The sequence below is a fragment of the Archocentrus centrarchus genome, chromosome 18 (genome assembly GCF_007364275.1).
Source record: "Archocentrus centrarchus isolate MPI-CPG fArcCen1 chromosome 18, fArcCen1, whole genome shotgun sequence".
Classification (NCBI taxonomy): domain Eukaryota; kingdom Metazoa; phylum Chordata; class Actinopteri; order Cichliformes; family Cichlidae; genus Archocentrus; species Archocentrus centrarchus.
In genome coordinates this window covers 14,175,875-14,203,723 of record NC_044363.1, presented here as the reverse complement: position 1 = coordinate 14,203,723, position 27,849 = coordinate 14,175,875, and the positions used below count along the sequence as shown (strand labels likewise).

Here is a 27,849-nt window from a genome sequence, read left to right as displayed (position 1 = left end):
TATTTGAATTCAATTCCACTTCCACAAATTAGCAAGCAAATTGCAACAATCCCGGTGGCCAATACATGTTGCAATCAATGTGTTTCCACCACAGATTGGACAAAGTGTGCTTGACAGGATTGCACAGTGGCAGAACTCAGCAAACAAAGAGTCAGAGAATAAAACTGCAACTTTCCACTTGCCAGAAATTGGCACTGACATAAAGCAAAAGCAAAAACTGTCCTGCTCACAGTCCAGTGCCAGCCCTGGAGAAAGCACTTAATCTGGAAAAGATGCATGGCAGTCGTAGAGTAAAAATCCCTTACTGGACAGTCAGGTCAGTTCATCCTCTGCCCCTGCAGCTTGTCACAGCAAGCAAAGATACATTTGTCCCAGTCAGCTAAGATTAAGTAAGAAATTGTGCAGTAGTGTCTCTATACAGCAACCATTTGTTATCTTACCTACCTGATCCAGACACTGAGGCAGAGCGGTGACAGCTGCGATGGTCCAGACAACTAAGTTCACTATGCAACAAATGAGGGTTACTTTGAGAGAAACATAAATGTCTTAAATGCATAATTTTTTAGTTTGTATATGTTGAGCAGATTTTGTGTAGCTCTTAACAACTATTTTATAACCAAAATAGCTCTCAAAGGACCACTATTGCAATTTTTTCCACCATATTGCAACTGTTTTTGACTCTGGAAATCATGTTGCTTCTCCGTGAGTATGGGTGGGTGAGTGAATGTGTATGTATGGCATATCTGTGTGTGGGTAAGTATGTATGGGCATGTATGAGTATCTGTGTATAAATGTGTACACGGGTGTCTGGGTGTGTTTGTATGTATGGCTGGACCTGGGTCTGGGCCTTGTGCCTTGCCTCCTGGCCGCTCCTTGCTGGTTGCCTCCCCCCCCCTACCCCCCTGGGATGGGGGTGCCTCGGGGTTCCTGGGTGGGGCTGGGTGTTCTGGCGTGGGTACTGGCCTGCCCCCCTTGGTGGTGCGGTGCGGGGCTGCGTTGGCTTCTTCGGCGTGGGGGGGGGCTCTGTGGAGGGTCGGGCGGTCCTTGGGTGCCGTGGGCCCGGGAGCCCTGCCGCCGGCCAGTGCAGGGGGCTGGCCGCTGGGGGGGGGCTGGCTTCTCATCGCCTTGGGTTCCCTGGAGCCCTCGCTCCTCGACTGGGGGGGCTCCGTCTGAGACCACCCTCTCCCGTCTGCTGGGGTAGGTGTGCGGTTGTCTTTGGACTGAGTGGCCGGGGGTCTTCCTGGCCCTTGGTGGGCTGCTGGTGGCCTGGGGTTCTGGGGGCTTTCCGTACCTGCCTCTGGCTTCTGATGGGTGGAGCTGCAGCGCTTTGCCCTCATTGGTAAGTACGTTCCATGACACAGACACAAACATGACACAGACACAAACGCCCACTCAATCACAACTCAACAAAATTGTTGGTGTGCGTAACATGCTTTGTTAGTTTTGTTTTTCACACACAAATTTATTTTTGCAAGTATTGATAGTATTTTTTTATATGTTAAAGTGATGAAGTATCTGATTAATAGACTTGTGCTCTTTCCCCTAAAGAAAAAAAAAAAAAAAAAAAAAGAGTTGGTGGATAATACATTACTGCCTTAAAAAAAAAAATACATGGAGCAGGAACAATCCCATTGACGATAATCTTGCTGTATGGGAGTTTTTAATTTGAAACTTATGAACTTATGTGTGCAGTTTACAGTGAGAATAATAAACAACTGTATGGGAGCTTTCTCTCCCAGTGCTCCCACACTGCCAAGCAGCTCAAAAAAAAAAAAAAAAAAAAAAAGAAATCATGTTGCTATTTCAATTATGTTTGCTGGGTAGTAATCTTTTCTTCTCTTTGCTTCATTATTCTCTAAGATATCAATCGTACCTTACTACTGGATAGTTGTTATTTGTTTATGAAATTTCCAAACTGAGTGTAACCAGTGTGATACCCTTCCCTCCATTTTTATCTTCCATCTGGCTTTCATCAAGGCTCCTACTGGCACACCTACAACTCATCATTTGCAATATATCAACACCAGCTTGTGCAGCCACTTCCTGCCACCTCAAGTGTCAGAAAACATTCTCAGGCCAGCATAAGCATAGTTCCTTGTGCTCACTTTTTTTCCCCCTCCTCTCTGCTGTTTCCACTAGCTGCCAGCAGCTCTCTGCTTCGTGGCCTGCCAGTTCATCCACTCACAAGCATCACTCACCTGCCAGCTTCACTCTTTGCCACAATTCCCTGTGCCTTACCTCCAACCTCCACACAGCCTGCCAACCACTCCATCTCCATTACACTCCTATACAATATCCAACTTCCAAACCTATCCCTGTTCTTTGCCCTGTGCTTGGGTCCACTCGCCACCTTAACATTATTTGTCTTGACAATATCTGCGTGGCAGCTTTTTTTTTCTTTTACTTAGCCTCAAATACACTGGACCGTTCTTATACAAAATAAATCAGGAAATGCTGCCCCATATCTCTTTGTGGCAGCAGCATTCAAAGCAATATGGACATATTTGACCATGAAAAAAAAAACTTTCAACATGATTGATCTCTAATGCTACAATTTCTTAATAAATTGTTAATGCTTATATTTACTCATCAATACCTGTTAAAACACTCAGGAATGCAAATATATAATCAGCTAATCAAATGACAGCGACTCAAGTTAATTCTGGTATGTTGGCATGTTCCAGATGACCTGCTGAAGGTCAAACTGAGCATCAGAATGGTGAAGAGAACTGATTTAAGTTTCATGGTTGTTGGCGCCAGAGGAGGCGGTCTGAGTATTACAGAAAGTGCTGATCTGCTGGGATTTTCCCACACTGCCATCTCTAGGTTTTAGGGAGAACGGCAGTTCTCTGGGTGAAAATACCTTATTGATATCAGGGGTCAGAGGAGAATGGCAAGAATGCGTTGAGCCAATAGAACAGAACAGTAATGCAAATAACCACTTGTTGCAACCAAGTATGTAGAGGAGCATCTTGGAATGCAGAACACCTCAAACCTTCGAGGTGGGTTACAGCAGCAGAAGACCACAGTGACACTCTTATCAGCAAAGAACTACAATTCCATGTTTAAACCCACATCCTACCTAGTATTGTTGCTGACCATTAAATTGGCCTCCACAATTACCAGATCTCAATCCAATAAAGCACCTTTGGGATGTGGTGGAACAGAAGATTACCATCATACATGTGCAGCCGAAAAACCAACTGTGTGATGCTGTCATGTTAATATAGACCAAAATCTCTGAGGAAAGTTTCCAACATCTTGTTGAGTTTTTGCCATGAAGAATTAAAGAATTTCTGAAGGCAAAAGGGCAGCCAATCCAGTACCAGCAAGGTGTACCTAATGAAGTGTCCAGTGAATGTATTTTGAACTTTGTACAATATGCTAAACTATGAGCTTTATGTTATTGTAGTAAAATCTGCCTGTGATGATGTTACTCTCTGTGATTTCTTTTCAAGATGGGTTATGTCAAAGTAAAACAGGAAATTACTAAATACAGAGATCAGGACAAAGAACTGAGACACTTGAACTTGACACAGAAACCAAACGGACACCAAGAGAGGCAAAACGAGACAGAAACATCAGGGAGTCAGGCAAACAGAGGAAACACGGGGGAAAGCATAATCACAGAAGCAAGGAAGACAAGAGACAAGTGAACAATAACCCCAAGCAGAAGGCAGATAGCTAACTAAGAATCAAAAACATCATCCGAAAGCCCAAAAACAAGAAACTAAATTTCACTGTTAGCAAATAAAGAGAACCAAGAGGGTGGTGTGTGAGCACCAGATAGTTTTTGTTAGCAGCATAGCTGCTGCGTTCTGGACCATTTAAGATGGGCTAGGGAGGACTGAGAAATGTGTGAGAAAAGTGAGTCAGTGAAGCCTTTACTATCAACCAATACCGTGGGACTTATAGTATTAATTTCCTCTCATCTTGAAGAAGCAACAGTGGGTGAGCGTAATGTGAGATTCAAAATTTTAATGCTGGTCAAAAATAATATTAAGATTCTTAGCAGATGATCTGATATTGCTAGAACCACAGAGTTGTCAGAGTTGAGATGGAGGAAACATCCAAAAAACATCCAAGAAGTGATAGCAGTGAAACATTTGGTAGCAGAAGCAGTTGGGGTTGTTAGGCTGAACAGAGAAGTGCACCTGCATAGCAGTGACATAGCACAAATAACACTGAAACCTCCTAGGAGGAAATGTGCCTATTAATTAGTTGTCTATGCATTTGTTTGATGGTTTATCACTTGAAACAAAGGCAGCTTTGTCATGATGAGCTGTGTGGCAGGCAAGGTAGAACCCAAAATGCAGGACTCACAAGGCGGGACTGAACTTACTGAACTGATGACAATAAAACTGGGGCTGGACGGGTGCCAGAACTAAACAAAACTGTGGTGCAGGGTGACACACAGCGGAGAAACACTGACAATGGCACAACAAAAACTGACACAGACTAAGGGCTTACTGTAAATACAGACGAGATAAAACAGGAAACAACTGAATACTAAGACAGATGCAGATGTGACACAACACTGGAAATGACACTAAATACAAAAACACACAAGGCAAGGGACTTGGACACAGAGGGACAAAACAGGCACTAGAGCACAGAGATGTGGGGAAGACAAAAACAAAGGGAAACAAGAGTAACTATAACTAATAACAGGACTCAAAACTAAAACCAACAAAGAATAAAAACCATATGCAGACTGGGAAACACAACAGAAGAATCTCAATGAAAACAGAACACAAAAGAATAGAACACAAAACGCTGGGCATATGGCCCAGGACCACGACAAGTTGTGAGTAGTCACAAGGTTGAATTTCAACAGACTGTAACATTAATAGTTGGTGTGTATTTCACCCCAGTTGCCCTTTTAGGATCTATATTGTTAGTAGGGGTCCACAAGCAGCACAGCGGTGAGAAAATGACGCCATCGCTGTAGCTCTCCACTCTGTGTTGAGCCACTTGGAGCAGCAGCAGAGCTACGCTCGCATGCTCTTTGTGGATTACAGCTCAGCGTTCAACACAATCATCCCGGACATTCTCACCACCAAACTGCACACCCTGGGCCTCCCCCCTCTCACATGTTCCTGGATCAAGGACTTCTTAACCAACCGGCCCCAGACTGTGAGACTTGGCCCCCATCTCTCCTCCACCCGCACACTGAGCACTGGCTCCCCACAGGGCTGTGTGCTGAGCCCCCTCCTGTACTGCCTCTACACCCATGACTGCAGTCCGGCCCACAATAACAACCTCATCGTCAAATTTGCTGACAACACCACAGTGGTCGGACTCATCTCGAAGGGAGATGAGGCAGCTTACAGAGAGGAGGTCTTGAAGTTGACAGCCTGGTGTTCAGAGAACAACCTGGTACTGAACACCATGAAAACCAAAGAGATCATCATCGACTTCAGGAAGCACAGGACTGACCCAGCTCCCCTCTACATCAACGGCGAGCATGTGGAGAGGGTCCACACCTTCAGGTTTCTTGGTGTCCTCATCTCTGCTGATCTCTCTTGGTCAGATAACATCACAGCTGTTATCAAGAAGGCTCAGCAGCGACTTCACTTCCTGAGGGTCCTCAGGAAGAACAACTTGGACTCAAACCTGCTGCTGACCTTCTACCGCTCATCCATTGAGAGCCTGCTGACGTACTGTATCACAGTATGGTACGGCAGCTGCACTGAGGCAGACAGGGTCAGGCTTCAGAGGGTAGTCAAGACAGCACAAAGAATCGTTGGCTGCCCTCTCCCCTCCCTGATGGACATCTACACCTCCCGCTGCATCAGCAGAGCCAGGAACATCATCAAGGACAGCTCACACCCTGGCTTTGACCTGTTTGACCTGCTGCCCTCTGGCAGGTGCTACAGGTGCATCAAAGCCAGAACAAACAGACTCAACAACAGTTTCTTCGCCAGAGCAATCACCACCCTGAACTCACACACTCACCCACTGTAACTGTGCAATATTATATTATTCATACTGAACAATATCTGACATTCCTATATTGTGTAATATCCAGTATTCATTCACTAGTGCAATATTCATTCACCAAGTGCAATATTCATCATCTTCATTATTATATGTATACACATATTTACTTTTCTTACAATGTACAGATGCACCAATGTATGTATATATTTTTATACATTCTATTTTTTGTATATTTTACACATTGTTTATTTCTGTATATCTCTTGATTATATTGATCATACTAGATTATAATATATTTATAATATTTTTATTTTAGAGAGTTTGATTTTCTATTACATGGCACTGAACAGGAGTGGCCCTCCAATCTCATTGTACATCCTGTATAATGACAATAAAGGCATTCTATTCTATTCTATTCTATTCTAAAATGGCAAAAACACAAGCATACAGAAAGAGCAGGGCAGAAAGCAGTCCATTCACCCCCACCCATGGCCAGACTGCTGCTTAATCCTCATCCTCTTGAAGTAAAGAGTCTTCACAAATGTCCCTGCTGTCTGGCATAGATAGTGATAAGGAATCCATGCCTTACACAGGCTCGCAACATACCCAACATAAGGCCACGAGCTTGAGTACATATTGGCCTTCCTCAAAAAGCAGGCTTGAAAAGAGGAAATAAGGGAGCTCTACAAGAGCAAAATGACCAAATTGTTTGTCTTTTTCCTTAACTTACAAGAATTAAGAAATTAAATATGATGTCCCATTTAGTCAATGGAAAATGAGTCATTAACACAACATTCTTCCATTGCAGACCAGTGTTAATTTTGACAGCAAATTTTGATTTAGTTTTAGTCATAGTCTTTTGACGAAAATGTAGTTTAGTTTTAGTCATACTTTAGTCATCTGAATAGTTTTAGTTTTAGTCTAGTTTTAGTCGATGAAATTATCGTAAGAATATAGTCGACTAAATCTACAGTCGATTTAGTCGACTAAAATATAAAGATTGTAAAATGTAAATGCTTTTTCTTCAGTTCCCTTGAATTAGTCATTATACACCCTTACACAAAATTTAATATTTATTAAAAGTTATGGAATATTATTAATAATATTAACATTAGAGTTTCACCTGCTTCCCACACACCGATCATTAACACCACCTTAGTGAGCTAATACCAGCGTTTTACAGCAGGACACGCGCTGAAAGGTACAGGGCAGTGTTCAGGACTAAGATTAGGAAAGGCTAATCCACCGCGGTGTGGAGATTTTCTCTAAACACGAAAACTATGACGAAAATATTTCGTCAACGAAATTAACACTGCTGCAGACAGCATTTAAAACACACACATTGCATCAGTCCACAAATATAACTGGGAACAGTTTCTACGTCCTTTACAATGGCATAACCAGATGATGAGCAACAGCTTCTGACAAACATTGGGCTGGTATAGTCAGGAGGATAGGAGGAAATCTAATGCACAACATCAAAGAATTGCTAGACAATAGTGTAACACAGTCTATATACCAACCAGCAGACCAGTAGAAGGACCTTTATATATTTCACCTTACTATGGGTTTCTTCCACCTGAGATATGTTATGGTAGTGACTGGGTCAATGCAGAGTTGATGTAGCACCCTCTTGTGGACAAGGGGGTAATTGTTGGGACGTTGAATAAAGAGAAGTCACCACGTTTAACAGAGCTGTCCAAGGGTATCCTAGTATCCTAGTCAGATGCCTGAACCACCTCAACTGGCTCCTTTCGATGTCGATGAGCAGCTGGTCTACTATGAGCCCCTCCCGAATGGCTCCTTGCCCTTTATGAACTTATTGGTTATTAACAGTTTCAAAGGTTTATTTTTTCTTAGGGACTGATGGGTGCCAGGGAGTCACTGACCAGTCTCTCCAGTGTCCTGAATGAATGGGGCTTTAGCAATCAATTTTACAGTGACTGCCAGGAACCACTTGCAACCAGTGGGGAACATACTTTTTTCCCTAGTGATGGATGGTTATCAGGGGGTAGCTGATTGGCCTCTACGCATATGTGACTGGGGGAAAATATAATTATGATCTTATATTAAGGTCAGTGTAGTGTTATTATATTAATCTATCCATTATGTTCCACTTAAATATGTCAGAGTTGCAGGACCTGGAAAAAATTGAAAAGTTAAGACACCAGTGAAGACGTTATTACCACAATGCACCAAACACCAAGAGAAGGAGAAAAAAAAAAGGGAAGAAGATAGAGGAGGAGATGAGGCCAAAGAGACAAAGCAGAAGGAAGTGCAGAAAGAAAAAGAAGGAAATGAAGAATTATCAAATGATTAGACTCAGAAAGCTAACCCATTTTTAAAAGGTTTATATACAGATGTTTGTAACACAACAATACTGGAAATGGCACCAGGAATTTCTGCAGGTAAATTTCTCAGACAGTTGGAGCTCAGCAGGGTGACTCTGCCAGAAAAAAAACAGGAGTTAGATAGTAGCCAATGAACTGAGAGGCTTACTTGGTTTTCCTCGTTAGTAAACTGTGGAGGAAGCACTGCCAGGGCAGAGGAATCCAGGGCAGACTGAGATAAAGAGTGGCAGATTGGGCGGGCAGGTAAGTTGTAGGTGAGTATTTCCTTGATAACAAGTAGCAGGCCTGTGATTACTGGTTCGAATGACCACTGGTTCAGACTCAGGAAAATCCATAATGATACAGGAATGACCAAAAGAAACCTCAGCGGTCTTTTCACGAGAGGAATTACTGGAAGCAGACGTCAGCAAAGTTACGTGGAGCACAGAACAAAGACTAGCACTTTGCATCTAGGAGCCAATTACCACCATAGAGGGGACAACAATCTGGCACAGAATGGATCTACAAGCTGTTCTTTAGATACTACTTCACTGGTGGAGAGATGAGAGGGTGCAACTGCTGCACTTGAGAGGGTGCAACAGCTGAAGCCAGGGGGAAAACAGAGGCTCTGCCAGCAAGTGGGCCTAGTGGACACAACCAGCCCAAAACTCCACCTGAGAGGAGAGAGAAAAAATAGACGAGAGAGAGCTAGAACGTAAAGGAAGACATCCAAAACTGCCTGGACCATGAAAAAGGAAGAAGAGGTACAGTAGAAGGAGGAAGAAGAGCAGTGGGTGGAAAAGAATGCAGTTACTTGAAGTATTGTTAAAATAGAAATATTAATTATCGAGACTGAAGGTTGAATTACATGTGATAACTTCATAAAGGAAACAATCTCTGCTAAATTTCTTCAAAAACTTCATACTTTTTGACTACTTAAATCAAACCTTCCTGTACATAACTTTGCTCCTGTGAACCAGTGAATTTCAGTTCATTCAGGACTTTTTACCCCATCACCCTTCAATTCCTTCTTTGCAGAAGATTTTCCTCTTATTACAAGCTTCTTACATCATCCCACAGTACAAAGGCTTGACATATCTGCTTTGATTCACAGTAAATGGCTGATATGTGTGAATGTATCTGTTTAAATATTGGTTTAAGTGGGAAATTAAATTCTGGATTAAGGATTTAGGCCTTTCGTCTTCCTCATTCATCCCTCATCTTCATCCTCCAACCTTTTTCCAGCTCCTTTTCAGCCGAGACAGCTGAAACTATCATATATATATATATATATATATATATATATATATATATATATATATGTATAATCATGATTCTGTATGTTGTAGAATGATGAATATGTGACATATTTCACTCTGCAATTCTTCATTGAGAAACTATTAAATAAATTGTGATGCGGCCCTTTTGACATTCAGAATCTTAATTTTTTATAAGATTTTCAAGTTTGTCACACACCCAACTGACCTTTTTAAGTACAAAATGTCTTAGATAATTTCAAAACATGGCAGAATGAAAATGAAAAACTCAACAAAATTAAAAAATATCTCAGTATTTATAAGAAAATGACAAACAAGTCAGAATACTTCAAGTATACTCTCAAGCCCGGATAAATGGGGAGGAGTGTGTCAGGAAGGGCACCTAGTGTAAAATTTTGGCCTAATCAAACATGTGGATGATAAAAAAATTAGACTTCCATACCAAATCAATTGGAGCCCAGGTTAACAATGACCACCTCTAATGTTGTTGGCCAACAGGGCGCTGTTGGAAACTGTGCTACTGTTGGTCAAAGACAAAGGAGGAGGAAAGGGGGGGGGGGGGGGGGGGGGGGGGGGGGGCTGTGTGTAGGAGGCAGTGAGAGAAAAGGAAAAGCAGAAGTGTGTAGGTGAGAGTAGGGATACTAAATGTAGGGACTACGACTGGTAAAGGGAGTAAACAGGCTGATATTATAGAGAAGAAAGGTAGCTAGAATGGCGGAAAAAGTTATTTGATCACATGCTGAATTTGTAAGTTTGCTCACTTACAAAGAAATGAACAGTCTCTAATTTATATGGTTTCATTTTAATGAAGAGAGACAGAATATCAAACCAAAGACAAAAAAAAAAAAAAAAAATACATTAAATCTAGAAATTATTTGCATGTCATTGAGTGAAATAAGTATTTGATCCCCAAGTAAAACATGACTTTACACTTGGTTTAGAAACCCTTGTTAGCATGCACAGTGGACAGTTGTGGCTTGTAGTTGGTCCATTGGCCAGTCAATCAGGTGAAGTCACCCTGTATCCTTAGGAGAAACACTGCCACACAGCATGTTTCCACCTCCATGCTTGGCTGTGAAGATGATGTTCTTTAGGTCATACTCAGCATTTCTCTTCTTCCAAACATGGCGGTTCGAGTTGATGCCAGAAAACTCAATTTAGGTTTCATCTGACCACAGCACCTTTGCTGAATCACATAGCTGTTCTCTAGCAAACATAAGATCGGGCTATATGTCCCTTCTTGAGCAAAAGAACCTTGTGGGCACTGCAAGATTTCCTGTAATTGACTGAATGATTGATTGCTAGTCATCTGTGTGCCACATGGGCACACAGCCTATCTGTGGGAGCCAGGATTTTGGCTGGATCGTAGGGAATCATATATTGATTTCATTCAATGACATGCAAATCAATTTATAACATATGTCACGTTTTTCTACATTTTTGTACTTTAAGAAGAGGGACAAAGATAGGGTGTTATGCTACAATTTAGGGTGACTGCAATTCATGCAAAAGGTGAAGTCTCAAAGAGACAGGAGACTGCAAGATGGTGACATGAGAAAATGTAGCTTGGCAGTATTGGATGGGAGTCTTTAGGATGACTTTCAACTTCACAAAGAAAAGGCAGAGAAAAGGATGACATGTTCACTTGCTCCCTAATACATCCTATTATAACACCTGCTAGGGTTCATACTGTTATACTTGACCAATGTAGGAGTACTCTGAGGAGCTCATGAATGAAGAAAATGAGAGAGAGAGGATGGATGGATGGATGGATGGATGGATGATAGTGAATTAGGAAGTGCAGAGGATTAGCAAGTAGGAAGTGAGGGCAGCTATGAAGAGGATGAAGAGTGGAAAGACAGTTTGTCCAGATGACATATCTGTGGAGGTATGGCAATGTCTAGGAGAGAGGGCAGTGAACTGTTGAACAAGATTGCTCAATACAATCTTGGAGAGTAAGAGGATGCATGAGGAATGGAGAAAAAAGTGTAGCGGTACTGAACAAGGGTGTTTGTGCAGAACTGTCGTAACCACAGATGGATAAAGTTGATGAGCCATACCATGAAGCCATGGGAAAGTTTTTGAAGCTAGGTTAAGAGAGGTGGCAATCAGTGAGCAGCAGTATATCTCTTTACTGATTGCAGATGTGATGTTTGCTTTGAGAGTGTTGATGGATAACTGTAGAGAAGGTCAGAAGGAGTTGTACTGTGCCCTTGCAGATCTAGAGAAAGCATATGATAGGGTGCAAAGAAAAGAGCTGTGTTACTACATTAAGAAGTCAGGAGTAGCAGAGAAGTGAGCGAGGCTGGGGGAGGACAAATATGAGGGCAGTGAGACAGTGGTGAGGTGAGCAGTATGAGTAACAAATGGGTTCAAGGTGGGGGTATGATTACGTCAGGGATTGGCTATGAGCCCCTTCTTGTTTGCTGTGGTGATGGTCAGGCTGACAGATGAGGTCAGCTAGGAGTCTCTTTGGACCATGATGTTTGCAGACATTGTGATCTGTTGTGAGAGTGCGGAGCAGGTGGAAGTGTGCCTAGAAAGGCAGAGGTATGCTCTGAAAATGGGTGGAATGAAAATCAGTAGAAGCAAGACAGAATAAATGTCTGTGAATGAGAAGGAGACCGGTGCAAATGTCAGGACACAAGTAGCAGAGACAGTGAAGGTGGATGACTTTAAATACCTAGGGTCAACCATCCAAACCAATGGACAATGTATAAGAGAGGTGAAGAGAGTGCAGGCAGCATAGAGTAGATGGAGAAGTACTGAGAAGGTCAAAACGAGTTAAACTAGTTCTTTGTGGATTTAGTGGTGGTGGGTGTCAGGGGTGATAGTTGACAGAAGGATAGCAGCAAGAGTGAATGGAAACGTTTACAAGATGGTAGTGAGACCTGCTGTGATGTGTGGTTTGGAGAGATTGGCACTGACAAGAAGACAGGAGGCCGAAATGAGTACAAAAATGAGTATATGAGAGGGACAGCTCAGGATGAGTGGTTTGGAGACAAAGTTAGAGATGTTTGGACATGTGCAGAGGAGTTGGTGTGACAAAGGAGGATGCTTGGGAGAAGGTGAGGTGGAGGCAGATTATCTGCTGTGGCAACTGCTAAAAGTTGCAGACAAAAGAAGAAGAAAATGACCAATGAAATGACAAATTAGTCATAAGTTAAGGAGAGTAGCAGTTGGCCTCAATGTACTACTAACAATATGTGAATTATGTGTTTCTGGCTGCTTATTTACAGTAGAACACCTTTTTTTTTCTCTGTTTTTAACATGAACCACGGAAAACATTAATTTATGCAACTAGTGCCATATTGTCTTTATTTTAGAGAATCCAAGCAAATTTCACAAATGATATTTTCAGGGAAGCTGAATGTTCATGAAAGCAGTTTGCAATGGCTTTTGCCCAGCAGCATGAGCATTAACATGCTGAAGGCAGTCATTATGAGATCTGCCACCAAGAAGACATGCTCCTCATCAGTGATAATACTTAAATTGCCTGCTTTTTTTTTTAGACTGTGCCCACTGTGCTTTCAAATCCTTCCGATTTGTGAGCTGTTGAAGGCCTTAAGACAGGTCATGTTACTTTCTGTGGTGTTTTTCCGTTCATCATACACCACAGTTGTAAAGTGTGGTCATCAGCATCATTGTAGATGTTTTGTCAACTCCAACCAGTCTGGTCATTATCTCCTGATTATCTTCATCAAAACGAGGACACTCACTAGAGGGTTTTTTTTTTGACTCTTTTCTGAGTATACCTATAAACCACACATACCCATTTATCACTTTTAGAACAGTCAGCAGATTACAGGGAGCCAGTCAGTTCTCCTGTTCATTGATTTGCAGCTCTACACATCTAATCACGTACTTGTGTGTACTTGTGTACCTGTGGAAAGTCATCAGCCCGCATCAAGTCAAATACACTCAAAATGACCTGACGTCTTCTTGCTCCGCCCCTTCTATCGAGGGTGTAACGGATGGTGACTTGTAGTGATGGGCAAACGAAGCATTTTGTGTTTGTTTGAAGCTTATTAGACAAACACGAGCACTTGTAATTGTTCCCTTTCTGAGTGTTTTTTGCTAGTGCGTTGCTAGTAGTTTCCCTTACGCTGTGATTTCTTGCATCATTTGTCTGGCAGATTGTCACCAACTGCATCAAAGTGATAACAGCTCATGATGATAGACCTGGAGAACCAATTCAGTATTCATTTGTGAATTTGTAGCAGTTGTAGCAAAACAAACACTTTCAGACCATGACAGATAATTTCATTGTATGACTCCAGTCAAAATATCAGCTTTGACTTCAAGGTTTTCTATTCATTGTTGTTTAGAGCCACAGTTCCACTCACTTATTCTTGTGTGCATGAAGAAATGCTTCAAAAAGAAACTTTGTGAGACAACCTCTGACTTATTTATAAAAGTCTAGTGCTTATACTCTGTAGTCTGAGAGAGTGAGAACCAAAACACTGACACATGGTCAGAGAAAAATAAAATAAGACGAGCAGGAAATTGAATTTGTAAAGGTTCATGGTACATTCCTCGAGTTGCCGTGTGTCTGTTTTGTTGCACAAATGATCACTTTGCATCCTGGCATTTCTTTGGATTGTTTCTTCACTACGAGTGTGGATAAAAATGAAAAGAAAACCCCACTTGTGACAACTAAAATAAGTCATTTTTTGTTATGAATTATGAGAAAATGCTTTGTAGGTCAGATTTAAATCAAGCATCTCTCACTGAGCCCTGAAGGTTTCATGACATGCTGCCACATCAGTCAGGAAGCTTGAGCTCAAACTGTTTGATGCTTTGGCTTTTATGTTGAAATCTAGGCAGATCTGACAGCTGGGCATGATGGAAACTACAGGGGATGATGCATTGAGCGATGGGGACAGGATGGCAAGATTTTGAAACAAAGCTGAGACTTGAAGAGAGTGAACAAAGGGGTAAGTAGCATGCCAATGTGCAATATAAAACTTGCTGCTATAGTACACCACTGTGCACATTCATAATCTAAACTCAACCTGTCTTCAGGCATATGCTCTTTTTAAGAAAATTAGTGATGTCTAATTTAGCGACAATATGGTGACGTTGTGGTTAGCACCTTCCCAGATAGAAGGAAGGCAACAAGAACCAAGACACTGGGTTTGAATCCGCCCGGGCCTTTCTGTGTGGAGTTTGCATGTTCTCCCCATGTCTGCGTGGGTTTCCTCTGGGTACTCCAGTTTCCTCCCACAGTCCAAAGACATGCAGTTAGTGGGGTTAGGTTAATTGGTGACTCTAAATTGCCGATGGGTGTGAATTGTTGTCTGTCTCTCTATGTTAGCCCTGCAACAGGCTAGCGACCTCTACAGGGTGTACCCTGCCTCTTGACCTATGACAGGTGGGATATGTGGGGATATTTTTACTACTTTCATTTATCATCTATGCATCTCTTACTGTCTTCAGAGGCCCTTTCAGTATCTTGTACTGTATGCTGGGTGGGTCTTTCTCACTGGTAGCAGCCTTACACAATGCATCATATGCAGGACGGGACTTTCCCCGCCCACAGTAGTGGGACATCTATCATTCCATACCATGTACTGTGAGGGCCACTCTTCCATTGCTGGGGGACTCATTCATTATCTCAATATTTTACTCTACTTTCCCCATAGCTAATTACTGACCCTGTTCCTAGGGGCCTCTGTTGAGTCAGTGCTACTTTCATCTATTATCATTACATATATGGGAATATATCTACTCTTATTGTTCACCTATGTTATTTGTATTGTCACTATTTTTACTTTTATTACTTATACTGAGACTATTTTATATTTTATATGCCCTTCATACTGGTGCATGGAGTCATTATTCTTATGTTTTAGATACCATACACCACTTTCATGGCTTGTGCAAAGTAAGAGGAAGCCCCTTGCACACACACCAATGTATGGAGTGTTTTATGTTCTTGGGGTCACTGGGGTGAGGGAGCGACCTGTTAGATCTTGGGTGTGTGTTTGAGACTTTTGGAGAGTTGCCAGAGTGAGCGCTGCTCCTCATGACAACTGTAACACTATGTTATACTTCAGCAGTGTTTTATGACAGGTACATTCTTAAAATGGAGTTCAGTAGGTCCCCACCCTCACACTCTCCTGGCTAGGAGGGGGAGAGATAAGACTTGGCTATGTGGAGTGGTACTAACGATGTTATCCTAGCAGATGTTTGAGTAGAAATGTTCATCATTTGTAATACCTGTCTGAACTGTCATAAACCAAAAGGTACCCCTCTGGTGTGTACGCCTTGAACATGTGACTTTAGAGTGGGTGTAGTTTAACCAAAAGACAAATGGTTGAGGTTCAAGTTTCATGGGCTGAGACTTTATGTAAATTAGGAGGGGTCAAAGGCAAGTGGGTGGTTATCATATTTAAGATATATAAAGTGTTTGCCACTCTTTGTCTCACCTCACCTCGCTCAGTGTGCTCTTCTCTTTCCTGTCCTCTCTTTTCCTTTCCTGTTTCTGCATCTTTCTCTGTCTCTGTGTTTCCCCTCTTCTCTTCTCTTCTCTTCTCTTCTCTTCTCTTCTCTTCTCTTCTCTTCTCTTCTCTTCTCTTCTCTTCTCTTCTCTTCTCTTCTCTTCTCTTCTTTCTTCTTCTTCTCTTCTGTGTGTGTGTGTATCGTATAACCGCGCCATGTCTTCTTCTGTGGTGGTTTGTACCCGATCAACCAATGAACTTGTAGTATGTTGCTATGTTACTGTCTGTATCTTGGTTCTTGTCTGTGTTCTGTGTAACTAATATGTCTAATAAACAGCCTGCACTGGAACCTGCTTGTCCCAGTGAGTTTTTGGATATTTGGGGTTTAATTGGGTTTGAATCTTTGGCCAAAAGGAACATGGAAACCCTAAGGATAAGCAGAAGAGGATAAGCAGAAGAGAACGGATGATTAATCAATGTAACTGCCCTCTACCACAAGTGTCACACCACATGTGTACATGAATGTGTCAAGCTAAACCTTTCAAGGGTAAGGTACATTTCATAATAGTCAAGTGAAGTTTACAGATTTCCCAGTGTGAGTATGGCATAAACTGGTTTCTGAAACAACATGTGTATTTTGAATTATGTGTTAAATATAATGATGGAGCCTTTCATTTTTGATGGTCTTGTAGCAAATTCCAGTCTTGTGCACGTCTACAACCTTGTCCCTAATATCCTTTGACAGCCCTTTGATCTTAGCCATGGTGGTTGAGAGGTTGGAATTTAAGAAGCTGATTCTGTAGACAGATCTGCTTATACAGATAAGTTCAGATCAGAAGTGGCTGTGATTGAAAGACTGACTGACTGACTGACTGGCTCTTGTCTATCACAGTCACTCCGGATTTTGATATAATGTCTCTATTCATTAAAATGAAGCTACCAAAAAAATTAGAAACTTCATTTCTTTGTAAATGAACAAACGAACAAATTCAGGAGTGGATTAAATACAGTGGGGGAAAAAATTATTTGATCACTACTGAATTTCTAAGTTTGCTTGCTTACAAAAAAAAAACAGAGCTTCAAATCATATTAAGTGAGACTACATGCAGTTTATTGAATGAACTTCAAATCACCTACATCGTCAAGAAAATCATCTATAGGGTCGTTTTCCTATCATCTTCTATACAATTCAACTCATTGCAATCAGAGGAATCGCCTCCTGCTGGCCATTAGAAAAAACACAATTGTCCTAACTTCAGGATCTGTGAGTGTTTCCAGCTTGTTCTGCTGTTTCCAAGTGGGGAAAAAAAATTACATATGAAAATAAGTGCTTTAAAAATAGACATGCCTTAACCAATAAACAACTGATACCCCAAAAATTCGATCGCAAAACATGAGTCAAAAAGATTTCAACACATTCACTCCAGATTTTGACTTAATAACATTTCAGTCTACAGAATGATTTAAAATGATTTCATTTGATGATATTCAAAGCCTTTATGATTTCTATCATAGTGCCCAAGGTAACCACAAGTAAATAAAAGGTTAAAAATGAATTTGATCATTAAAAGAAAGACTGGTAAATCCCTGTATTTGAGAAGCTGGAGTGACCAGTTCCACTCTTAATTATTTTGTGTGAAAATGTCTGATGTGATTATTGTTTCTTTTAGTTTTGAATGGAGCTTCAGCAATTGATTTCACAGTAACTGGCAGCAACCTCCATCAATCAATCACTAACCAGTCATGAGGGCAATAACACATTTTGCCCTCATGACCGGTGGCTGCCAGCTGGTCACCAATGGGTCTCTAGACCTGTGTTGTTGGGGCCTAAGGTAACTGGAAACTCGAGCTTTTTGATGAATCTATTAAAGAAAAAAAGTATAACTTTCACCTCTGAGTTGTAAAGTGCTATAAAGGTAAAGTACTGAAGTAAAGTAATTCAATCTTGTACTTAATTACAAGACTTGGGAAATTGTGTTGTGTCAGATTCCACCACTTCCAACAAGAACATGGAGAGACACAACAAGAACACACAGTGAGGTGAAGTGAGTGAAATGCATCAGGCTTTCACCACCACAAAACACGCTGTCACATGGAGGAGTAGGAGTTGGATGTTCTGGGTCAGTGGAACAAGTGAAGAATAAGTCGATGTCAATGTCTGGGGAGGTGAAGGTAACGAAGACTGGGGGTGTATCGGCGACAGTATCACTGATCCATTTCTGGTACCGGGACACACGAACATAGACTCCAGCTTTTGAAGTTTCGTTGCAGCCTTCATAGGAACTCAGAACTCCACTCTGGACCCAAACTGAATTCTGTTTGTTCATGAGTGGTCCCCCCCAGTTTCCCTGTGAAAAGAAATTAATAAAATGTCTTTGAAACTTGGACCTGAGTTGGTAATATCCATCCTGCTAAAAAATTACTCTTGTTGGGTGGTTCTTGTTATGATGCATCCAAACATCTGCCAGCCCCATCTTTTCTGGTTTTGGACACTTTCATTCATTGTATTGTAGGTTGTAATCTCACATATTATAATTAAGTGTAGTTTTTTAAAAACATAAAATAACTATGTAAGACTTTACAGTTTTAGTTTGAATTGCAAAACTTTTTCTAGAACAAAGTCTTTTTCAGGGCAAAGGTCAGATGTCATTTGTCTCAAAGAACTCAAGAAACATTTTTAAAAGGAATTACATTAAAGGAATAAATGTGTCAGTAACAACAGGGCCTTCCATAGCACCCCCCCCCCCCCCCCCCCCCCCATCCCAACTTCACCCACAGTCCACAAGCATTACATTACAAATAAACAGAAGTGATATTTACCAGGCATGTACTCTCTCTTTCTTTATGCCCAGCGCAGATCGTGTCTTCAGATAAGGGTCCATAGTAGCATTGGCACTCATTGTTTCCTACGATTTCTAGATTGTTCTCCTCGGTACCTAATTGGAAGGATTTTAAAGAGTTTTTCAAGGAATCCAACATCATTGCTGCAAAAATGTTGTGTGACTTACCAGCAACACTAAAACTAGTGATCCAACTTTCAGTGCCAGAATAGAAAGTGCTTTGCTCTGAGGCTAAGCAGATTGGCCGTACGTTGTCTGTAAGAGTTACAGGGGATGCCAGCTTCAGAAGGCAAAGTTCGTTTCCAGGATCACAGAGGAACGTTTCCAGTGCCATATCTTGACTTGAAAGTTGCTCAATGGAGTCCAGATGAACCAATATGTCACTTGGGTGATAACTTGACAAAAATGAACACAAAAATAAACAAAACAAAAGAAAAAAATGAGCATCTAATGTTGATCATACTCAAAAACCAAACCAGGTGCTACTGACTTCAATTGTCTCGCTATTGTATGACATGTACTCACATTCATTTAAGCAGGTATGCTTACATACTTATTATTTTGGCAGAGCCAACCATGCCAGTCAGATTAGTATCAATTATGTTAAGCTAAGCTACTCTGTTGCTGATTTCAGCTTCACATTAGTGAATACCATGAGCGCTATTAAATTTGTCATCTAGGGATTTCCTCCAGAAAGCTAATGATCCTAAAATGCCAAACTGCTTATCAATATATTTGACTATGGTCCTGCAGTCTGCACGGTAGCTATACCTGGCTAAGAGTCAATCTCAATCTCACCCAACACCCCAGCAATGTTCAAATGACAGTCTAATAATAATGATTATGAGTCTAAAATTACCATTACAAGAATGAGATTGAGCAGCACTTAAATTTTTTCTTTTTGGACCACAAAAATTAAAATTTGACAATGTATATGTGTAGCGACTCACTTTTGGACATTACGAGCAAGCGTCAGCACCCACTGGTTGCTGATTAGAGACCCTTCAGTGGGATAATTGTCCTTTACATATATGAAGACCCGCCATGGCCAACTTCTTGGGTTTCCAGCTTGATTTATTCTGCCACATTCTGACAAAAAAAACAAGACAACAGATCACCAACAACATTAAAACCTGTTGTAGGTGAAGTGAAGTATAAGTAGCGACCTCTCCCAGCAGGTCAGTGCAGGTTATCGTGCTTCAAAAGCTGCTCTGGAAAGCTCCCCACTTCCTCCCAAAATCCTGAACTAGTCAGACATCAGCAGGATGCCAAGGTAAGCCGGCTCCACAGAGGTCCCATCCCACATAAGGACCCAAAGTATCTACTAGTAACACCAAAACAAGTCACAGATTTGCTAATGTTGGGGTTAAAGCATGACTTAAACATACAGTGGAACTCATTTAATCTGACTCACTTTAACTAAATGTATTGAACTATTTTTTTTTGCATATTTGTTGCATGTACATGCTTCAGATCACCAAAAAATATTAATTTTAGACAAAGATGACTGAGTAATTACAAAATGCAGTTTGACAAATGCCTTGTCGTAGGCAACACAAAGCACTCCCAGTGGTGTACTTAAAGGAAAAAAAGACGGGATATAGAGCAGAAATGTTTTTAATTCCTGAAACAAATGATGTGCTGATAATCATCTGTACTTACTGTAAAACTAACAGGAACAAAACGAGCAAAACAAACAAAACAAACAAAAAAAACTGAAGCCAAACTTGAAACCTGACAAACTTGTGAAGCTATGGTTACAGTGACTTACCAAGAGACTGTGAATGACAACCTGAAGATTGGAAGACAAAGACAAGTATGTTAAACAGATTAGTGCAGATGTTTATGTTGGCGTCTGTCAACAGTTTGAAACATCATCCTAACTTGAAACCTTTAGGTTCTAGTGCCAGAAAAATCAAAGCATGAGATAAAAGCTACACTTTTGCAAAGACACACCTAGATTCAAATTCATCTCAGCTGTTGATGTTGCTTTAAAAACTTAATTCCACAAAAGCTGGCATGCTGTGTAAAGTGTCAATAAAAACAGAATGCAATGATTTGGAAATCACATAGAAACCATATTTTATTCAGAATGCACCATAGAAAACACATCAAATGTTTAAGCTGAGGTGTTTTTACTATTGCATGAAAAATAGCTCATTTTGAATTTGATGATCGTAACACGTCTCAAAAATGTTAGGGCATTTTAACACTGCAGCATCCGCTCTTCTTGTAACATCAGCCTGTAAACATCTGGGAACTGAGGAGAGCAGGTGCTGGACTTTTGAGAGAGGAATGTTGTTCCATTCTTATCTGATAGAGAAGTGATTCCCAAAGTCAAGTGTCCTGTGACCCACTTAAAAACCAGAAAATCTGGATTTTGCTTATTAACATTTGTCAGTAAGTGACCTACATATATGGCACAAACTTCAATAGAAGAGCAGTAAATTTAGGTCAGAGTAATGAGTATTATCACAAACTAACCACATCTTTTACCAGGTCTAATTCACTTTTTACTGAAATAAATACATTTATATAACTGTAACTATGCATACTTGTGAGTAATTTCAGACTGAATTTCTGTTATTACTCTGCCCCCACCTGCAGTAGAGTACAGTGCCTTTTCTCAAAGGCCTTATGTATGCAGTGAAATATGTGAGGCCTTTCCTATAAAAGACATCAATGTCAGCCCTTCCCCACCTGATGAACTTTATGCTATTAAAAACAAGTAAAGCTGCTGGCCTTTTAGGGATACCAACTCAACACACATGGACATTTGACCAGGACTCCTTAGAGTTACATTTTGCTGCATCCCCAGCTGGATTGTGATGTAGCAGCACCCACATTTACCACATCAATTTGCCATTTATTGACACTGTTTATTTTCATGATTTAATGAATTGCTTTGATTCAGGTATCGATCAAATTAAACATGGAACTTTCTGCTCTTTTGACCCTGTCAAGTAGATTTTGCAGTTTGAGTTTTTCCCCAAGATGCCAACTGGGCCCCTTCATTACCATGAAGATGAAACATTGTATTTAACAGTCTACTTTTTTTTTTTTTTTTACTTCTAATTAATCCTGTATTTATTATCTCCCTGATTTTAGGAAGTAAGAAACATGTTTGAAGAAAATCAGTTGACGGTATGAAGAAATCTTTCTTACCTCTGTAAAAGAGAATGATCATCACAGTGAAAAAGCACACAAACTGCTGGAGAGCCATTGTTAACCAGACCTCTTTCCTTTTCTCAATATGCGTACTTGTGTGTACTTGTGTACCTGTGGAAAGTCATCAGCCCGCATCAAGTCAAATACACTCAAAATGACCTGACGTCTTCTTGCTCCGCCCCTTCTATCAAGGGTGTAACGGATGGTGACTTGTAGTGATGGGCAAACGAAGCATTTTGTGTTTGTTTGAAGCTTATTAGACAAACACGAGCACTTGTAATTGTTCCCTTTCTGAGTGTTTTTTGCTAGTGCGCGCGGTTTCCCTTACGCTGTGATTTCTTGCATCATTTGTCTGGCAGATTGTCACCAACTGCATCAAAGTGATAACAGCTCATGATGATAGACCTGGAGAACCAATTCAGTATTCATTTGTGAATTTGTAGCAGTTGTAGCAAAACAAACACTTTCAGACCGTGACAGATAATTTCATTGTATGACTCCAGTCAAAATATCAGCTTTGACTTCAAGGTTTTCTATTCATTGTCTTCTTGCTCCGCCCCTTCTATCGAGGGTGTAACGGATGGTGACTTGTAGTGATGGGCAAACGAAGCATTTGTGAAGCACTGAACCGGTTGAGCCAACTGCTTCGCAAGTGGGTTTATTACTTGAAGCTTCAATTACAGCGTCCTCTCCTGGATAAGTGCAAGACTTTTAATTACGCATACACACGCACAGACTCCACAATGAGCGCCAACGGTAGATGTCAAATAAAGTTGGATTAATGTGCGTGTGCGTTAAGGAGAGCGTGCTGGCGAAACATTGCATGCATTGGGGTGATTGTGTGGGAAGAGCAACACTTAAAGGTTTTTGTTGAAGTCCATTATTATTTTTTTTTCAACTTTTTATTTATTAGGCCCGCAAAGGACATGGGGGGGGGGGGGGGGGGGGGGGGGGGGCGTTTATCTATGCTAGCGTCTTCAGCACGTTGAAAGGACGGGCGAGAGACTGTCAGAGATTCAGCAGCTTCAGTGCTTCACAAATGCTTCGTTTGCCCATCACTACAAGTCACCATCCGTTACACCCTCGATAGAAGGGGCGGAGCAAGAAGACGTCAGGTCATTTTGAGTGTATTTGACTTGATGCGGGCTGATGACTTTCCACAGGTACACAAGTACACACAAGTACGCATATTGAGAAAGGAAAGAGGTCTGGTTAACAATGGCGCTCCAGCAGTTTGTGTGCTTTTTCACTGTGATGATCATTCTCTTTTACAGAGGTAAGAAAGATTTCTTCATACCGTCAACTGATTTTCTTCAAACATGTTTCTTACTTCCTAAAATCAGGGAGATAATAAATACAGGATTAATTAGAAGTAAAAAAAAAAAAAAAGTAGACTGTTAAATACAATGTTTCATCTTCATGGTAATGAAGGGGCCCAGTTGGCATCTTGGGGAAAAACTCAAACTGCAAAATCTACTTGACTGGGTCAAAAGAGCAGAAAGTTCCATGTTTAATTTGATCGATACCTGAACAATACCTGAATCAAAGCAATTCATTAAAACATGAAAATAAACAGTGTCAATAAATGGCAAATTGATGTGGTAAATGTGGGTGCTGCTACATCACAATCCAGCTGGGGATGCAGCAAAATGTAACTCTAAGGAGTCCTGGTCAAATGTCCATGTGTGTTGAGTTGGTATCCCTAAAAGGCCAGCAGCTTTACTTGTTTTTAATAGCATAAAGTTCATCAGGTGGGGGAAGGGCTGACATTGATGTCTTTATAGGAAAGGCCTCACATATTTCACTGCATACATAAGGCCTTTGAGAAAAGGCACTGTACTCTACTGTAGGTGGGGGCAGAGTAATAACAGAAATTCAGTCTGAAATTACTCACAAGTATGCATAGTTACAGTTATATAAATGTATTTATTTCAGTAAAAAGTGAATTAGACCTGGTAAAAGATGTGGTTAGTTTGTGATAATACTCATTACTCTGACCTAAATTTACTGCTCTTCTATTGAAGTTTGTGCCATATATGTAGGTCACTTACTGACAAATGTTATTAAGCAAAATCCAGATTTTCTGGTTTTTAAGTGGGTCACAGGACACTTGACTTTGGGAATCACTTCTCTATCAGATAAGAATGGAACAACATTCCTCTCTCAAAAGTCCAGCACCTGCTCTCCTCAGTTTGCAGATGTTTACAGGCTGATGTTACAAGAAGAGCGGATGCTGCAGTGTTAAAATGCCCTAACATTTTTGAGACGTGTTACGATCATCAAATTCAAAATGAGCTATTTTTCATGCAATAGTAAAAACACCTCAGCTTAAACATTTGATGTGTTTTCTATGGTGCATTCTGAATAAAATATGGTTTCTATGTGATTTCCAAATCATTGCATTCTGTTTTTATTGACACTTTACACAGCATGCCAGCTTTTGTGGAATTAAGTTTTTAAAGCAACATCAACAGCTGAGATGAATTTGAATCTAGGTGTGTCTTTGCAAAAGTGTAGCTTTTATCTAATGCTTTGATTTTTCTGGCACTAGAACCTAAAGGTTTCAAGTTAGGATGATGTTTTCAAACTGTTGACAGACGCCAACATAAACATCTGCACTAATCTGTTTAACATACTTGTCTTTGTCTTCCAATCTTCAGGTTGTCATTCACAGTCTCTTGGTAAGTCACTGTAACCATAGCTTCACAAGTTTGTCAGGTTTCAAGTTTGGCTTCAGTTTTTTTTGTTTGTTTTGTTTGTTTTGCTCGTTTTGTTCCTGTTAGTTTTACAGTAAGTACAGATGATTATCAGCACATCATTTGTTTCAGGAATTAAAAACATTTCTGCTCTATATCCCGTCTTTTTTTCCTTTAAGTACACCACTGGGAGTGCTTTGTGTTGCCTACGACAAGGCATTTGTCAAACTGCATTTTGTAATTACTCAGTCATCTTTGTCTAAAATTAATATTTTTTGGTGATCTGAAGCATGTACATGCAACAAATATGCAAAAAAAAATAGTTCAATACATTTAGTTAAAGTGAGTCAGATTAAATGAGTTCCACTGTATGTTTAAGTCATGCTTTAACCCCAACATTAGCAAATCTGTGACTTGTTTTGGCGTTACTAGTAGATACTTTGGGTCCTTATGTGGGATGGGACCTCTGTGGAGCTGGCTTACCTTGGCATCCTGCTGATGTCTGACTAGTTCAGGATTTTGGGAGGAAGTGGGGAGCTTTCCAGAGCAGCTTTTGAAGCACGATAACCTGCACTGACCTGCTGGGAGAGGTCGCTACTTATACTTCACTTCACCTACAACAGGTTTTAATGTTGTTGGTGATCTGTTGTCTTGTTTTTTTTGTCAGAATGTGGCAGAATAAATCAAGCTGGAAACCCAAGAAGTTGGCCATGGCGGGTCTTCATATATGTAAAGGACAATTATCCCACTGAAGGGTCTCTAATCAGCAACCAGTGGGTGCTGACGCTTGCTCGTAATGTCCAAAAGTGAGTCGCTACACATATACATTGTCAAATTTTAATTTTTGTGGTCCAAAAAGAAAAAATTTAAGTGCTGCTCAATCTCATTCTTGTAATGGTAATTTTAGACTCATAATCATTATTATTAGACTGTCATTTGAACATTGCTGGGGTGTTGGGTGAGATTGAGATTGACTCTTAGCCAGGTATAGCTACCGTGCAGACTGCAGGACCATAGTCAAATATATTGATAAGCAGTTTGGCATTTTAGGATCATTAGCTTTCTGGAGGAAATCCCTAGATGACAAATTTAATAGCGCTCATGGTATTCACTAATGTGAAGCTGAAATCAGCAACAGAGTAGCTTAGCTTAACATAATTGATACTAATCTGACTGGCATGGTTGGCTCTGCCAAATAATAAGTATGTAAGCATACCTGCTTAAATGAATGTGAGTACATGTCATACAATAGCGAGACAATTGAAGTCAGTAGCACCTGGTTTGGTTTTTGAGTATGATCAACATTAGATGCTCATTTTTTTCTTTTGTTTTGTTTATTTTTGTGTTCATTTTTGTCAAGTTATCACCCAAGTGACATATTGGTTCATCTGGACTCCATTGAGCAACTTTCAAGTCAAGATATGGCACTGGAAACGTTCCTCTGTGATCCTGGAAACGAACTTTGCCTTCTGAAGCTGGCATCCCCTGTAACTCTTACAGACAACGTACGGCCAATCTGCTTAGCCTCAGAGCAAAGCACTTTCTATTCTGGCACTGAAAGTTGGATCACTAGTTTTAGTGTTGCTGGTAAGTCACACAACATTTTTGCAGCAATGATGTTGGATTCCTTGAAAAACTCTTTAAAATCCTTCCAATTAGGTACCGAGGAGAACAATCTAGAAATCGTAGGAAACAATGAGTGCCAATGCTACTATGGACCCTTATCTGAAGACACGATCTGCGCTGGGCATAAAGAAAGAGAGAGTACATGCCTGGTAAATATCACTTCTGTTTATTTGTAATGTAATGCTTGTGGACTGTGGGTGAAGTTGGGATGGGGGGGGGGGGGGGGGGGTGCTATGGAAGGCCCTGTTGTTACTGACACATTTATTCCTTTAATGTAATTCCTTTTAAAAATGTTTCTTGAGTTCTTTGAGACAAATGACATCTGACCTTTGCCCTGAAAAAGACTTTGTTCTAGAAAAAGTTTTGCAATTCAAACTAAAACTGTAAAGTCTTACATAGTTATTTTATGTTTTTAAAAAACTACACTTAATTATAATATGTGAGATTACAACCTACAATACAATGAATGAAAGTGTCCAAAACCAGAAAAGATGGGGCTGGCAGATGTTTGGATGCATCATAACAAGAACCACCCAACAAGAGTAATTTTTTAGCAGGATGGATATTACCAGAGGTGGCAAAAGTACTGACATTCTGTACTTAAGTAGAAGTACAAGTACTTATGTTAAAAAATACTTTAGTAAAAGTCGAAGTACTGGTTCAACTTCTCTACTTAAGTAAAAGTAAAAAAGTACAGGCTCTGAAATGTACTCAAAGTAAGAAAGTAAAAGTAGTTCTTTGGAGGACGTTTCTACCTGCTATTTTTGTGTAAAACTAACCGAACCTCGTTATATATTATTGTAATAATATAAAATAAAATTACATGAGAATGCAAACATTATTCCAATCTAAATTTTAATCCTAATGAATGCACTCAGCTTGAATCTGTTATGTAGGACACAAACTGTTAAAGGGAATTTAAACACAGCTCTAGTCTCTGTGTCCTCCATAGTAGAGGGTGACTGTGCCTCCACCTAAACACCAACATGAGGATACTCAGGGGTTACAGTGGGATTCAGAAGGTGGAGGAACCCTAAGATCAGCTGTAGTGGCTCTGCATGGGGAGAAGAATCACAACTTTCTATTGTAGCTGCAGTAAATGATGTTGGTGTGCAGACTGTGATCAGCTGACCTGCTGCTGCTGCTCTGAGGTTTACTGCTCTGTGTGGATGAACTGAATTCACAAAAATGTAAGCCAGTATTTCACAGCTATCTGAGCTGATCTCCATCCCCTACACTGACAGCATACAGGCTGTAGAAATGTTGGATTCAGTGAATGAATCTCAGCATCAGCAGCTTTGATTCAGACTCATCTCTGCTGCACTGATGTAACCTGTAACTCTGACCATGAACACAAACACTGTGCTCCAGTCCAACACAGAGCTTTACTGTAAATACAGTACAACAAGCTAACCTATTTATTACACACTAAACTGCAGTATTTTCATAGAATCTTTGAATTACACAAAGTCAGCATACTTCAGTTTATTTTCCAGTCCTTACCTTTAATTCTAACCTCTTCTTCC

The 27,849-nt window shown here is 40.6% G+C and overlaps 2 protein-coding genes across 3 annotated transcripts in view; one reads left to right on the top strand and one right to left on the bottom strand.

The window, feature by feature from the left end:
- Window positions 1-17,417: 17,417 nt before the first annotated feature.
- LOC115797551 (tryptase-like) lies at window positions 17,418-22,099 on the bottom strand. Its single transcript, XM_030754145.1, has 6 exons — window positions 21,999-22,099; window positions 20,605-20,625; window positions 19,784-19,922; window positions 19,002-19,228; window positions 18,814-18,929; window positions 17,418-18,341 (listed from the first exon to the last, which is right to left on the bottom strand). The coding sequence occupies exons 1-6, from the start codon at window positions 22,054-22,056 to the stop codon at window positions 17,976-17,978; spliced, it is 927 nt and encodes a 308-aa protein (XP_030610005.1). The 5' UTR covers window positions 22,057-22,099; the 3' UTR covers window positions 17,418-17,975.
- Window positions 22,100-23,202: 1,103 nt separating this feature from the next.
- LOC115797550 (tryptase-like) overlaps window positions 23,203-27,849 on the top strand; it is a 37,531-nt gene continuing 32,884 nt past the window's right edge. The window contains exons 1-5 of one of the 2 annotated variants that reach the window (XM_030754142.1): window positions 23,223-23,277; window positions 24,662-24,682; window positions 25,365-25,503; window positions 26,058-26,284; window positions 26,357-26,472. In XM_030754142.1, the coding sequence (XP_030610002.1) occupies window positions 23,256-23,277; window positions 24,662-24,682; window positions 25,365-25,503; window positions 26,058-26,284; window positions 26,357-26,472 (525 nt within the window). In that variant the 5' untranslated portion in view covers window positions 23,223-23,255. Of the gene's footprint in view, window positions 23,278-24,661; window positions 24,683-25,364; window positions 25,504-26,057; window positions 26,285-26,356; window positions 26,473-27,849 lie in introns of both variants that reach the window. The other variant, XM_030754141.1, reaches the window with a different exon arrangement.